Source organism: Colobus angolensis, unplaced genomic scaffold (genome assembly GCF_000951035.1).
Source record: "Colobus angolensis palliatus isolate OR3802 unplaced genomic scaffold, Cang.pa_1.0 Scaffold515, whole genome shotgun sequence".
In the NCBI taxonomy this organism is placed as follows: Eukaryota; Metazoa; Chordata; class Mammalia; order Primates; family Cercopithecidae; genus Colobus; species Colobus angolensis.
Window position 1 is genome coordinate 944,401 of NW_012118655.1, and position 16,406 is coordinate 960,806.

At 40.5% G+C, this 16,406-nt stretch overlaps 1 protein-coding gene across 4 annotated transcripts in view; it reads right to left on the minus strand.

The window, feature by feature from the left end:
• Nucleotides 1-4,181: 4,181 nt before the first annotated feature.
• LCLAT1 (lysocardiolipin acyltransferase 1) overlaps nucleotides 4,182-16,406 on the minus strand; it is a 210,815-nt gene continuing 198,590 nt past the window's right edge. For all 4 annotated transcript variants that reach the window (XM_011960562.1, XM_011960563.1, XM_011960565.1 and 1 more), the window contains one exon: nucleotides 4,182-8,268. In XM_011960562.1, coding sequence (XP_011815952.1) covers nucleotides 7,766-8,268 — 503 coding nt within the window. In that variant the 3' untranslated portion in view covers nucleotides 4,182-7,765. The remainder of the gene's footprint in view (nucleotides 8,269-16,406) is intronic.

Here is a 16,406-nt window from a genome sequence, read left to right on the forward strand (position 1 = left end):
AGTAAATGGTTAATATTTACTGAATGCCATCAACTTATAAATTACCTCGGCTTCCAGAACACTTACGACCAAATGCTCATTTTGCAAATGAGGGACCAGAGGCCTAGAGAGGGGAAGCCCTAAGTCTGAGGTCTTAGAAGGGCAGGCACCCTGGCTGCTTATGAGAATCACCTGGGAGCTCTTACGGCTCTGGAGGTTCAGGCTGCACACCTGACCAATGAAGTCAGGGTCCTGAGGGTGGGGTCTGGATGCAGGTATTAAGGTTCTGCAGGTGATTCTAATGCACCTGGTTTAAGAGTCCTGGCCTGGGAGGGAGGAGACAGAGCCTGGCGCCAGGCTGGAGAGAGCCTTGTCTGTTCCCTGCTCACTCCCCACAAGCGGGGATGCTTGAGAGGTCATGTCAAGGGAGCTTTTGGGGAGAGCTTGCAGAGGGAGGCCTTTGGGGAGACGCTATGGTGGGAGAAGAGCTGACTGGATTTGGTGAATGTTTATCCGGAACTCTTCCTGGCTCTGCTAAGGGACTGACGGTTTGGCTGGAAGACCCAGGACTGGATGAGGGGTGGCAATCCCCCTCCTACACTCCCTCAGAAGGTTCCTGAATCCCCACAAGCTCCCCCAGGCAGATGGCTATGGTGGGATGGTCTTCCCACACACCAGCCACTCAGCCGGCACGACGACTGCCCAGGACTGGCTGACCTGCTGCCTGCATTGTCTAGGTGGAGCCCTACACCAATTGCTTCAGAAGTAGACTCGAAACTACTTACCGTAAGTAACAAAACCCTTAAGCTTATGTAGCACTTACCAGACTATTAGGAAGATGAGCTTCCATTTTTACTCTTAACAAATATACCCCAAAGTAGGTATTGTCTTATTTTTTTGGTGATTGACTTATTTCACTTAGTATAATATCCTCCAGATTCATCCCCGTCACAAATAATAGTTCCCTCTTTTTAAGGGTTGAGTAATATTCCAGTGTCTGTGTGTATGCGTCTATCTACACAACACATTGTGTTTATCCATTCATCCACCAATGGATATTTGTGTTGCTTACTCCTTTTGGTCCTTGTGAATAATGCTGCTATGAAGATGGGAACAGATAAGATGGTAACCAGTATAATTGTACCATGGACTATTCAATCAGTTCCCCACCACAGACATTTAGGTTGTTTCCAGTATTCTTATGGAGAGGGCCTATGGACTTTTGTTTATGCACCTTACAATTATCTTTGTTTTGGCCAGTGTATTGTTGGAATATGTTCTTAGAAGCAGCATTGTGGGACAAGGGTAAATGTGTAACAATTATGTTAGACCTTGGCCAGTTCTCCTCTGCTCAAGTGTAGAAGAGGGCATGGTGAAATCACCTGACCTAGGCTTCTTGAGGGCACACATGTTGAGCCCACTTTTCTAACAGTTCAGATACTAATATTTTGGTGAATCATATCAAAATAATTTTATTCTTATCAAAAACTCTATTTTCCAGAAGTAGATGGGCTTGCACTTCTATTATTATTATTATTATTATTATTTTTGAGACAGAGTCTTGCCCAGGCTGGAGTTCAGTGGTGTGATCTTAGCCCACTGAAACTTCTGTCTCCTGGATTCAAGCAATTCTCCTACCCCGGCCTCCTGAGTAGCTGGGATTACAGGTGCCCGCCACCACGCCCAGCTAATTTCTGTATTTTTAATAGAGACAGGGTTTCACCATATTGGCTAGGCTGGTCTCGAACTCCTGATCTCAGGTGATCCGACTGCCTCAGCCTCCCAAAGTGCTGGGATCACAGGCATGAGCCACCGCACCTGGCCTTCAATTATTATTATTTTTAAATTTTAAATTTGTAAACTTCTCCACCCAGCTTTCATTTAGAACAGGATGTTTTATGAATAACTTCAAGCAATTATCATTAAGAATGTATTGTGCAAAAAGAATGGCTAAGTTGAACACTGTTTGGGGTAAGAGAAATATTAGATACCCTTATCTAGGCTTTCCAGAGGCTTATAATCCAACGGAAGTGATAAGACTGAAAAATAACTGTAACGTAAGACAGCTTGTAATACAGTCAAGCCAGAGCTGCAGAGAAATATCACCCATGATAGGAGGAGGACATTTCAAGCTAGATTGATCAGGATAAGCTTCAGAGAAAAAGTGGGGTTCAACTAGACTTGGGCTGGTTAAGAAAGCACCTTTCACAAATGAGAAGTATGTGCAAAGTTGGGAAAGGGAGAGGGGAAATGAGGAGGTTTGGGCAACCAGTTGCGCTGGTATGAAAAGGTTTGCACAGGAGAAAATGCCAAGGTTAAGGCTGAGCTAGAGGACCCATGGGAGGCAGAGGAGTCTGGACCGTCCAGCAGTTGGAAGGAAGCACTGAGTTACAAGAAGGGAAGCTCCATGATACAACTGGTGTCGCAGTATGATCAAGGAACAAGTCTAGTACACCAAGACTGGCGTGGGGAGAATGTGGGAGCAGGAAACTGATGGGATGTTGCCAGACCTGCCCAGGTCTGATGCAATAGTTGTGGTGTCCAGAACAGAAGTAAGGACGGCCCTGAAGAGGAAGACATGGCTGGTAGTGACAGCTTGAGTGTCAAGGAAGGAGGGACACTGCAAGATTCTGAACCTGCAGCATTGGGAGAACGTGAACTGCTTCTGCCAACAGGGAGAGACGTTAGGGCTGTAGTATTTACACTTCAAGAAACTTCCCATAAGGAAATGCTCTCAATACTGATCTGTGTGGAGGCAATGACTGAATAATTCAGACGGACCAATTGTTGATGAGACTGTCCAGACACAGCTATGGAGAACCCTTAGGTTCCCAGATATCCCCTAGTGTGGATGGACAAGGCTGCCCAGCCTCTTGATGTCTCTCACTGCATAGGAAATCACATTCATTTGCTCCAGCCTCCCTCCACTGGGAGGTTGGGAAGTTTGATAGTTGTGGTGGACATTTGTGGTCATTTGGCCATCCAGTGTCAGTTCATCCTGTTCTTGATAATAAGTGTTTAATTTTTGTCTTAAAATTCATCCTTCCCCCATCCATGCAGTCCAGGTTACTCAACAGGCTCCGCAAGTAACCCAGGGCTGTAATACACATCATGTATCTGGGCAATTGACTGGTTCAGGAATGGGCACTGAAACCCAATACAAGGTTGTTGTTGAGCCACACGGGCAGCAGTCTCTCTTGTTCTTTCCCACTGGACTTGAACCTGAGAGGATGCAGGGCTGAAGTGGCTGCAGGCATCATGCCACCCCACATGGATCCTGCAGATCAACCCAAGGAAAACACAAGTTGTCTCTTTAGTAATTTAGTTTAAAAATATCTGAGTATGAAGAGTGCACTGTCTATGTGTGGATTAGTATCTTATGTCCATTCCAGGACGTAGTAGCCGGAATTTGAAGCCCTCACTAGAAATCCACCCTCCAGAGAGGGTTGCTTAAGCCTTTTACATAATTTATCAGTGAAAAGAATAATGCTGGAGGTAAGTAGGTGGTGAGAAACAAAGCCCTCCTCTTCCTTTTGCTCAAACAGAGGACAGGAGTCCCACAAGCACTGGTGCTCTTGGGGCCGGGCCTGTGCTCTTCTGGTCCTGCATTCCCCTTTCCCAGGGAATAACGTTGTAGACTCCCCTCCACATCAATCTATCACACAAGGTGCTCACTTGAGAAGACAGAGTGGGGCATTGCAGAAGGCCCCATTACAAAAGACTCCATGATTCTCATGTGTTTGTTTGCTAAACACGTTTTTATACATTTGTCAGATTTGGGTCCAAGATTTGCTCTCATAGTTATATACTCCCCAACGTGAGGTCAGGGACTGGGGCACAGAGTCCCATTTATCTAAGAGTTTGTGATGCTGATATTTATGTAAGATCCCACATTTGTGGAACAACCAAATTGTTCTCAATAGCAAGGCTGTGCTAAGAGATGGAGGAAAAGCAAGTTCTGATGACATTCGTTGAGTCCTGAATTGAATTGTGGTGCCTGGACTTTTTCAGTTATGGAAGTAGTACATTATTTTCTTGATTAGGCCACTTTTCTTGACATCTGTGGAAAAAAAAGAGACCCATCTGGCCAGCTTTTTCCTTAACACTAGACACTGCAATGCAAGGCATTGCGGGGAAAAAAAGTAGCACCTTCACCTGCAGTTACTTGTCGTTCCTGCAAAAACAGAACGTAACACGCATGCAAACTATTTAATTCACTCCTTTATTCTGGGATGTGGATTACAGATACCACAACTCACAAATACACCATCAGACATTGACAACTAAGGCCATTCTGTGAGTTATTTTTAAAACTTGGTGTTTTGCACATAATGATCTTAAAAAAAAATGAATTACCAAAACCAAGATCCTCTTCTGAAATGAAAATTTAATGTAGGTACAGGATAACTTTAGGGCTATAACTAATCTGAAGCTTATCAGGTAGCAAAACCATATTCGTTTTCTACAGCATAAATAACAGCTCTAAGGCAACCACTACCTCAGCATGAAGCTCACTTCTCCACATTAGAGTAGTGTTTACCTGCTACAGTGACCAGTGTTTAGAGACCATTTCCCTTTCAGTAGCAAAGAGAGACTTTACCTAAGAAACAGACTACATACTACAGAATCCTTGGAACAAGAAAAAGAAAGGGAGCTGTAACTAAGGCACTGAAAGCACATTATTTGTATAAAGAAATGTAAACAATTTAACACCAACAGGCTCCCTCCGTTGGAGTCTTTATTGTAAATGCACACAGGGCATCACAGTCAGGGCTAGAGTTTGAAGTCTGGGTGAAACAAATGTTTCTGCAGAGTTCAGAGTCTTGGCTGCCAATATATGATTTCTAACATGGTGCTGTTGAATTAAGTAATTTCAAAGTGACTCAAGCGGAAGCTGTTATTGAATCTGAGTTTTAATAGCATTAACAAACAAGGATTTTATAGGAGTACTAAAATGACGGGCTCTTTTTAACATTTATTTGCGTCTTTTATCAAGTTCTTCTAATGAATTTTAGGATTATTTTGGCTTATTTCATCAAGGAAGTTTGGTATAAGAACTTCTTACCTAATGAGTGCCCTTCCTTGTGAGTTCATATTTTAAGTAGCATGGTTCATGTCATCAATAAACCACACTTGCTTTAACACCGTTCAGAATGGTACATTTAACAATTGGACATATAGCACTGTAAACAATTCAAAGTCCATTGAGCTTACCATGAAAGAAGTGAAAGTGTGTACGTAGAAACTTGTCCTGCTGCAGACAAGCAGCTGCTCTGGCTCTGGTGTGGTGAGGTGGGCAGGTGTGGAAGGGAGAATTCCTGAGGCCAGTCACAATTATTGAAGCTAAATTAATTTCTTCCTGACACTTTAGTATAAATTCTAAGTACTTCTAAGTTCTAAACCATTAACTGTATATTTCTTTAATTTTTTTAAATCAAAGAAGAAAAAGACTTTCACACAGATGAATGTATAGGAAAACACAAATAATGACAATTTTCAAGAGCCTTATTGCAAAAAAAAAAAAGAAAAAAGGATAATTATTTTTGGAGTTACTATCTCTAATTCTTAAAAAGCAAGTAGAGTGTCTATATCCCTAAGTTTTAGTGCTATACAGCACTAAATGTATTTTATGAATTTGGGGTAGGTAAAGTTTGTATTTTATCTTAAACATGTTTTCTATGATGAAAAGGAACAAAATTGTAAAAAATGACATTTTCCCTTCTAAACGTTTCAAAGCATTAGAGGGGATGCAATGAAATGTTGTTACACCTTGAACAATGAGCCTCTTGAGTTTGTAGGAAGGGCAGACGGGCTGCATTACCAGCAACTTTGGGGTAGAAAGCACAGTTCTCCTCTTACCCAGCACAAATGCAATCGTGATTATAAAACTATTTGTGTTCCTAAATACAACCAAAGGAAATCTTAGAGAAACATGAATTAGAAACCTCTTTTATTAAGGGGAAACAACCAAAAAAGGTGCTCTAAAAAAAAAAAAAGAAAGAAAACAAGCCATAAAACCATAAAGATAAAGAGCTGGGTCTGGAGCAGTTGTGCATAATAACTAGCTGCTCCCAGCAGGATCAGAAACAGCTTTGGGGGAGCTGCGGAATAAGAGTTGGTGTGTTTCAGAAGAGGCACCAGTTAATACTCTTCCAATAAAAATGATGTGTGCAACAGTGTTCAGCCTCGACCAGTGCTTTCTCGCAGAATCTGCTTGGTAAGTTCAGTTCACAATGTGTTTACCTTTCATGGCAATGCATGATGCAATTATTGGGTAGGTCACTGTCAAGCAAAAATGAGATGTAATTAAAGAGAAGGCATTCATGCCCAAAGAGTACATAAAACAGTTAGTAGCTTCTGAGGCTGGTTCAGTGCAGAAGTAAAACTGACAGGTTTGCTAACAGCTAAAGACTTTTAATTGCCTCATATTTTCTGCAGTTCTGACCAGCATCCCTCTTACATGACCAACAAAAAAAAAAAAAAAAAAAGAAAAAAAAAAAAAAAAAAAAAAAAAAGTGTGCAGCTCCAACAAAGTGAAAATGACAACAACACTTTTCTTTTGCCTCAGAAGGAGACTGGTGCTTGGTGTGTTGGATTTTTCACTGACTCCAAATGACAAGAATATTTGGGCAAACAACTGGTCAAAAGGGGGTTTAAATATTACTGTTGAAAAAGGAAGGCTAAAACTAAAAAGAAAGGTCACTTGCTATCATTATAAAGGATTAATTTTTGTGTTTTCATTTTGGTTTTAAGGTAAAATTTGTCAAGGCTAGAAGGGGTTGAATAATTTAGGATAAACCATTACCGCCCTGTCTGCAAGCCATTTGTTGTTTTAATGGTAGATGTTAGATACCCACACAAATGTAGAAAAAACAACTTTCCTTTTTTGGTAGGTTGTAAAGAAATATTTCAAAAGACGGTTTCTGACTGCAATAACAGAATGTTCTAAGTGTTCCTTTAAAAAAGTATGTGACTTCATGTATACCATTTTTAACAAAAAAAGCTACACCTGCCAAAACGTAAGGAAACCAGCACTAACCATGCAATACTGAGTGTGAGAAAGGAACTTAAACTGTATTACTTCCTATCTTTTAAAATTCAAACTAAAGTTTCAAAGTGGAGAGCCTGTGGTTGCTCCCTGAGTCCAGGTTTTATCTTCCATGAGAGAAAAGGGCACAGGTGGTTTTCTGACGTCTTGGTCAGCACACGATGTTATGAATAATGAAGGGCTTCCTGTCAAAACGCGTGATCAGTTTCATGACAAGGGGGTTCCGTTTTCTGATCTTAAGGATGAGATGGGTTTGGTGCAGGAAGAAGTGTGCCAAGGGAGGGAGCCTGGGCACCACCTGCCTTAGTACCTGGAGGAACAGCGCTCACCTCAGTGAGGTGACCTGGGCAGTCCAGTAATAGCATGTGATCCGGGCCATTGTTGACGAATTCCAGATCTGCCTCTGGTATGGGGAGTCTGTTAGGATTGGGCCTTTAAGAAAAATGTGTGTGTTCCTTGTCTGCTAAAAGCCTGATGATTGTTTAATAATATTCTGGCCCAAGTTATTTCACCCCGATCACTCCCTGCTATGTACACGGTATCGAAATTACATTCAGAGATTAAAAAAAAAATTGTAGCAATATTTTTCCCACAAAACTAAGTGCAAAAGATCTTTAACAAATAATGATGGCAGTAAGAAATATTCGACATAGTCATGCAAAAATGCATCTGAGCTTACAAAGGTTTAGAACATTTCCAAAATATGCCCTAGGTTTTTACATGGTAAACCTTATAATCTTACTCATTTTTCTTTGAATTTAAATGTGGCTGTTTGTGTAAAAGTCGGTAACATGCAAGTTCTATGATCTCCAGTCCACCAAATATTCTCTCTTGCAGCACAAAGATGACAATGGTGATTATAAAATACCACCGAACAAGACCGTACAAATATATGAGTAGGCACATTGCAGGGCTGAACAGGGTCCAATATAGTATAGAGAGCAATTTGACCACAAAGACCCTGAGTTCAGACTTGCAAGGTGGAATGACACTCTGTCCAGTAAAATAAAAATTCTTCTCCCCTTGATAGAAGGAACGCAGCCTCTCTTCTTTCTCTTCCCACCGTTTGTGGCACCAGAGTTGAAGGTCCTCCTTGGATGTGGGGAGGGTGTCTATTGGATACCGGTGGACGTGAAAGTGGATTTCCCTGGGAAAGTCTCCTTGGAGGAGGTGCTTCTCTGATTGAGGAATGTTGTGAGGATACGCCACAGTGATATCATGTATAGCATCAAGGTTCTTACCTAGGTTTTGAAAAGATAAAAACATAGATTAAGCAGTGCTCAATTTGGGTGATAATGCTGATTCACACTGCAGGGCAGCACCAGAAACCGAAAAATCAGAACAGTGTGAACCACAATGAACAAACAAAGGTTAGAGATACTGGTGTTCCTGGACACCTAGGTCAATATTTACCAGTCATCTTTAGTTTTATTGCCTGCTTGCTAATTACCACAACAATCTTTAGAAAGAAAATATCTTCATTTGCAGAAACAGTAATCTGCCATTCTAAAACCATTAAGCACATTAACTCAAATTTGAGATGAGAATTAAACATTACAGGGCTAGCTCCTTAAACACCAACAGAATTCAGTTTTGATACCTCCTATTAATATACCTATCTCTCCAAATAAAAGTAGACTTTCTCACCTTTAACCCAATGTTACCATGATAGCTACTGAAAAGAAAAACTTAAAATCAGACTTAGGTAGTGAGAAACATGTGAAAAGTTCCATATACTTTTTTATTTTTAAAAACATCAACTTGAGCCACAGGGGCACACACCTGTAGCCCAGGTACTCGGGAGGCTGAGGTGGGAGAATCCCTATTGCCCAGGAGTTCAGCCTGGGTAATATAGTGAGATTCAGTCTTTAAGAATAAATAGATAAATAAACTTGAACTCCAAGTAAGATCCTGATCCTGTATCCTGTCATCTTGAATTTAACTTAAGGGGTTAAGTGTTTTCACTTATGTGTTTTCAGCAGTCACAGGCCAGATTGCTAGACGCTGGAGATAGACAGTCAAGTAAGGCATGGTCCTAAACCTCACTCAAGATGTTCTCAACATAACTGGGGAAGCAGGCATGCATAAAGGCCTAAATAGACCTTATGGGAACACATAAGGGGTTAGTAAAGGAGAGGAATGAGGTGGGGTAGTGGCAGAGCAAATGTTTCGGCAGAAAAGCACAGTGGGGATGGGAACACTAAAAGTAGGCAGCAGCCATGTGTTCCTGGCCCTCATGTTATCATTCTTCAGAATTTAAACTCAATTCTGTAGGTAGCAGAGAAGCATCTTAAATGGTGGAGAACTACTTAAGGATTTCAGACAGAAGGGACCCATATGTTTAATTTTAGCAAAGATTACTCTCTGGGGGCAGTGACCAGAATGGTTTAGAGAGGACCAGAGGTAAAAGAGAGAGAGTAGTTTGATGGCTGTTACAGTACAGCAGGCAAGAAATGAAGAGGAGGTAGGGGCCAAAAAAGACATGTCCAAAAAAGTTACAAGGAAGAACTGATGTGATACTGTACAGTGGTCAACTGGATGTGGGAGAATGGGGAGGAGGAGCAGGGAGGAGTGAATCTAGGTTTGTTTCTGGCTCAGGGTACTGAGTAGATGGTGGGGCCATGGAGATTAGAAATGTAGGTGGAGTGTTGGACCTGTAAGGGACCTTGGGGATCACTTAATCCAATTCTTTATATGAGGCCAAGAAGTTTGGTATTTTGCCCAAGGGCACACGGCTTGTTGGTGTGGAGTCTCTAAATGTCACTTTCTTCTGAACCATGTTACCTTCAGTAAGAAACTTTTGATGAGGACTTTGATCACTTACAGAACCATATGATGCAGACAAAACTAATCTGTGCTGATAGAAATCAGAACAGTCGGTGGGAAACACTGAGAAGGGAGCATAAGGAAATTTTCTAGGTGACACACCCTAGATTCAGTTGTGGATTACATGATGCTTACCTATGTCAGAATAATCAGATTGTACATTTAAGATATGCACATTTCACGTTTTACATTTTACCTCAATAGCAGTAATAAAGATATGAAGCAATTGCCCCATATTTACCCTTTCCACTGAACAGGTTAGGTTATATTCGCTTTTTAAAAAATGATTCTTCAAGTTTTCTGCAAATGTTTCTCAGTCTTCATTACTCTGTGATTTACTTTAGGGTAAGAACCAGGCTTCAATTTGGTTTCATAACTGAATTATAAAATAATCAGCACTCAATGAGAGCTACTTTATAAGTGAAAATGCCTACATCAACAGGCTTAGATTCAAAGTTGAAAGGAGAGCCCTTCAGGAGTGCTGTATATTGTTCGTAGGGGGTAGAGGAAGTGCAAATGAAAGGCTCATTGAAGAAAGCTTCAGTGGAGCTGTATTTGAAGACAGACTAGGCCAGACCTGCTTGGCTCCAAAGAAGAGAACTGGGGGCTGGGTACGGTGACTCACACCTATAATCCCAGCACTTTGGGAGGCCAAGGTGGGTGGATCACCTGAGGTCAGGAGTTTGAGACCAGCCTAACCAACATGGTGAAACCCCATCTCTACTAAAAACACAAAAATTAGCTGGGCATGATGGCGCATGCCTGTAATCCCAGCTACTTGGGAGGCTGAGGCAGGAGAACTGCTTAAACCTGGGAGGCAGAGGTTGCAGTGAGTTAAGATCATGCCACTGCGCTCCAGCCTGGGCAACAAGACAAGACTCTGTCTCAAAAAAAAAAAAAAAAAGAACTGGGCCAGCAGTCAGAAGCCCATGGGAAAAGCTTTGTGACTTAGCTATCAAGAGGTGATTTATTTACCATTTGAGAAAGGGCTGGCTGACCACTTGCCTTGTATGCTACAGTGTGAATTTACATGCTGAAAGGTGGGCCGTCCGATCAAGCATCCAAAAAAGACCCTATTCCATCGCTGATAGACCATGATACATTCCATAAGATGCTAATATGTCTCACCTGTTAACTCACTTGAATTAAAAAACCAAGCAATCTTTCATCTGTATTACTTCATGAGAGATGAAGCTTTTCCTTGACTAGACAGTACAAGCTAGTTTAATATTTTAGAGCACTCTCTATCTGCAGACCTCAGAGGCCATTCATTTCTGCCCATCAACCACGACCATAATCGCTGTTTTAGTTGCCTTACCTCAATGCCACTCACCCTTTTCTTTCTCTCACATGGAGGTAAATAAGATGTCTCTGCCTCCTGTAACTTGTCATGCCAATTAGCCAGATTCAGAACTATGTTCACATTTCATTTACTTTCAAAACTCCTCTGGAATCAATACTTCTGCTTCTACCTTCTGCCCAAATACTTATCTCCTCAATCAGGATTATAGGTCTTCATCAATATCACCTTTCACAATAGCCTTGACCAATCTCCTTTCCCCATGTAGCTCCATCTACCTTTCTACTCAGTCATTCTACATGACTGTCATAGTCAATCTTAAAATCTTAGGGACAGCTCATTCATGTGGCCCAGCCTTTCTCATACAGGTGGTTCCTAATGCTTACGGATCAAATACAGTCATGTGTTTTTACAAATAGGTATTAAAATGGTGAGAAGAATGCCCCTTTCTTTCTTCCTTCTTCTTGACAATCTACAGTAAAGGGGTGTGTGTGTGTGTGTGTGTACTACATGTTGTCTGTGGGATTATAATGTTCAGTATAGAAATGGCAAGTTTTGAGATGGCAAGTTTGATGGCACCACTGAGAAATTTTCCTTGATGAAAGATTTTAGATTCATGGCGGCACCGAGTGTGGAGGGCTGTGGACACAGACTGCCTGGGATCCTGGCTCTGCCTCTTGCTGAGTTACTCAATCTCTCTATGGCTTACTTAGTTCCTATATCTATAGATTACCTAAGAAGGTTGTTGTGAGGCTTAAATAGCAAATTCTCAATAAAGGTTGTTTACTAGGCTGTACTCTTTTCCTCTAACTTTAGCTCCTAGAGTCCACTGATACCAACATAGTATGTAGGGAAATTACATTTCAATACTGTATCCACACCACTGTCAACAGCACTGTTCGCCTGGGCCCTGAGAACGCCAGTCAGAGGCCTCCTAAATTAACTTTTCTACTCAACACAAATATTCTAACGAATATTTCACAAAATTGCCAAAAATATTCCCTCTGCCTCAAATATTCAGCCTTTTTTCCTGAAGTATTTCATCTCAAATCCCTTCAATGTCTAGTTCAAATGCCAAGGGTTCTAAGAAGGAGCTTGTTCAAGTACAAGTGGCCCAAAGTGGCCTTGCCTCCTGTGAATGCTTAAAGCACATGCACTGATAACCTCATTTGGGTACCTGGTTGCCATCCTGTGCCCTTACTAGATGCTCAAGTATATTAAGGGCAAGGACTATGTCTTTGCTTTTTTAGACTTAGTAACTAGCACAGTGCCCTCCACTAAAAAGGCTCTAAAAATGAGTAATTGACCAATATTTGTATGGTCTGCTATCTTCTCATCTAGAAATATAGAAGATAATTATAATGCTCTCTCCATTGAGTTGTGTTGACAATTTGGTGAGCTAATGTATGGTGAGCTCTTTGGACAATACTTGCCACATAGTAAGTTCTTGGATGGTAGCACCTACTACAATTTCTATGACTTGTTCCATGGTATGTTTTTTTTTCAACTTGGGTTCTACAAAGTCTTGGTTCTGAAAGAATTATAACAATCTTGTGAAGGGGGGAAAAGGGTTCACTTTACAAAAAGGTAACATTCCAAAAGTTTTTAAAAATTGCTTGTTTAAAATCTAGAAGTTTGGAATGATATTATAATTTAATTAAAATGCCATCTATATTATAAGCAAGTAAAGAGTAATGCTGTAATGTTAGAAACTAAAAAAGACAAAGCGATTAAGGGAACTAGGTGTGGAGAGAAGGAAGACAGCTTATACCTTGACACTCATTTCTCTGAGCAGTGCTGGCAGCCTAGGCTTTCCTTAAGCATCATAGAGACTTGAAAATGTGTTAACTCCAAAAGCAAGAGAGGAGGAAATGGAGAATGGCTTTTATACATGGAGAGAGAGTTGACTATCTTGACACTTTTATTATATATATTTGTGTATGTATATAGCGACAGGGGTCTTGCTATGTCACTCAGAGTGGTCTTGAACTCAAGTGATCCTCCCACTTCATTCTCCCAAAGTCCTAGGATTATAGATGTGAGCCACCACGTCTGGCCTGTCTTGATAATTTTAAACTTTATATTAAGTAAATGTCTCCAAACACAAAAGCCACAAAGCCACATGTAACTCTGTACTTCTTGACTAGAAGAGCCAAATTCTGTAGAAGAAGAACTGATTTCTCATATCCTATCACGACCTTCTGGCACCACGGCCTCTGGCACAGGGAACCACTACCAACAGACAACTGAGCCTCCCCGTATAGGGAACAGGTAAAAGAGGGTAGCATGGCCTTGGGGCTTGGTTCATATGAAAGTGACAATAATGAAACGGCTAGTCAAAAGTTGAGATGTGCCTCTTTCATTTAGCATTTATAATTGAGCTAAAATACTGTAATATGTAAGACAAAAATGTTCCTGCAGTTACAAACGATTTATACTGCCTTTAAATCTTTTGGTATGAAAACAACAGACTTTTTAAAAAGGCAAATTAAGGTGGCTGCCACCAGTAAAAGCCATTTTTAAAAGATTTCGTTGCTTTTTAGATGCTTTAAATTATTATTTATTTTTATTTTGAGACGGAGTTTCACTCTTGTCACCAGCTCACTGCAAGCTCCACTCCTGGGTTCGAGTGATTCTCCTGCCTCAGCCACCTGAGTAGCTGAGACTACAGGCATACACCACCATGCCAAGCTAATTTTTGTATTTTTAGTAGAGACAGGGTTTCACCATGTTGGCCAGGCTGGTCTCAAACTCCTGACCTTAGGTGACTGGCCCACCTAGGCCTCCCAAAGTGTTGGGATTACAGGTGTGAGCCACCGTGTGTGGCCAGATGGTTTAAATTATAAATCTAGATGCTGTCTATTCTGTCATCTGCCTATATGGGGTTTAGAAAATGGGATTGTTCTGTTTCAGACACTGTGACTATTGGAAAGTTTCATATTTTAATATTTTATAAAGCCAGCACTGTGTTAGAACAACCACACTCACTGGGGCCCATAGTTGTTTATTCCCTGGAAGAATGAAGCACTTGCTTAATATTTCAAATCTTAATTTTTAGTCTCAGAGTGAGAAAATCTTGAGTACTTTATTCATGTTTACGTAACAGAAGCTTATAGGCTATGACTGAATTTTACGAATGTAATATCCAGCATGAAGTGTCTCTAAGCACATCAAGCTGAGCCCATGACTATTACAAGAGTCCCAGCTCACTGAGAATGGGAGGGAGCCCAAATCCTTACACATCTGTATGTTTAAAACAAAAGAATGGAAAGAGGTTTTGTAGTCTCTACATGCATAGTACAGTGAAGAAATCCAGGTTTGTTCATGCCTATGTATCGGATCCAATTATACAGTCCAATGACAGATTAACACAATTTTTTTAACCCAGTGATCTTGTAACAACTAAAATTTTTCTTTCTCTATTCCATAATCAAATATATGCAGATTATATAAACATATAACTTATTTTATTTATTTATTTATTTATTTTTGAGATGGAGTCTCGCTCTGTCCCCCAGGCTGGAGTGCAGTGATGCGATCTTGGCTCACTGCCACCTCCGTCTCCCAGGTTCAAGCAATTCTTCTGCCTCAGCCTCCCGAGTAGTTGGGACTACAAGTGGACACCACCACGCCCTGCTAATTTTTGTGTTTTTAGTAGAGATGGGGTTTTACCATGTTGGCCAGGATGGTCTTGATCTCTTGACCTTGTGATCTGCCTGCCTCGGCCTCCCAAAGTGCTGAGATTACAGGTGTGAGCCACTGTGCCTGGCCAAATGTAACTTATTTAAGATTACATTTTAACACCTGCTTTAAAAAAATTAAAATAAAAATCTATTTTCTATTTTCCAGATCTAAATTCACAAATCTAACTGCATGGATTAGAGTTTTGAGTTAAGCAGCTTGTCATCTAAGATGCATCTGTGTTAAAAGGAAATGCTGAGGCTGCTGATTTTGTACATTGTTTTTCAAATTAAAAAGAAAAATTACTCCAAGAAGATAAAATTTGGATTTAGTAACTCAGCAATCATTCACTGTGCCACTTTGACACAGACATGTAACAGTACATAGCTAATAATAAAGCATGACAGATTGGCACTAGTCAGTACATTTTGAAGAACAGTCTTGAATGGACTAATTCAGATATATTTAGACTAAAAATACCAATAAATAATATACCTTTCAGCTTCAAAATAAAAGGGTACGCATGAAACACTTAAAACCAACTGGTATTAAGGCTCAAACAGTACCATTTTCTTTGAGTATTAAAATACTATTGTTTCCTACTAGGAACACTGAATAATGAATATTTCTCCTTCTACGTAAGTTGAATACTTAGGGAACAAAAGGTGCAGTCAGGCAGCTCTCAGTCCTGCCTTTGACCAGCTCTATGACTTTGGCATGCTCACTATGAGCCTTGGCTGTAAATGGACACAGCAGTCCCTACCCTCATAGGGTTTTGTGAAGAGCAAATGGGATGTGGACTTTACAGTGCTTAGAGAAGTGCCTGGCACATACTCTTCACAGGTATCATCATTATTCTTCCTCTAGGTGGGATAATCACTGTTCCTACTTGATGTGAATTTAGATTTAGGTTGCTATCCTTTACCTTCCTTCTTTCTCTATATTTCCTTGTCCTTTGAGAGAGATGAGTCTGTTATAGGGCATGATGTGGTTTATTCTCATCATGCAGTCTACTCCGCTCCCACAGCACCGAAGCAAAGCTGTTTAGAGGACCGACTCTGGCTCTGAGCCCTATTATGTCTGGCATATATTCCTCTCCATCCCTACTAACTCACTCCTTAGACATTTTAAGCAAAGCGTAGACATTAAATTGTCCCATGGCATTCAGAATTAGAAGTTGATAATCAGTGCTTTAGGATCACTGGCCACCTGTTCTATCTTTTTGTTGTTGTTGTTTTTTATTAAGTCAAGGATAGTACTCAATCTTTTTCTAAATAAGAACCATCTTGAGCTTCAAAGTTAACCTTCAGCTGGAAAGTTAAAACTAAAAATGGTATACTTGTGAACAGTCTTGCTTATTCAACTTCAATTTGATTCTTTACAGATAGTTTTAGAGACAGCTATTTTCACATTTCTATCCTAAATCTGTTGCACTTTTTGTGTTTTGTATAAATGGTGAATCTTTTCAGTGCTGTTTATCTCTCCCAATGAATACTGGTTCTCTGGATGTTCAAAACAAGTTTAATTTTCTAGACAGAATAGAAATATGTCAACATGTTCCAAAATTTGACT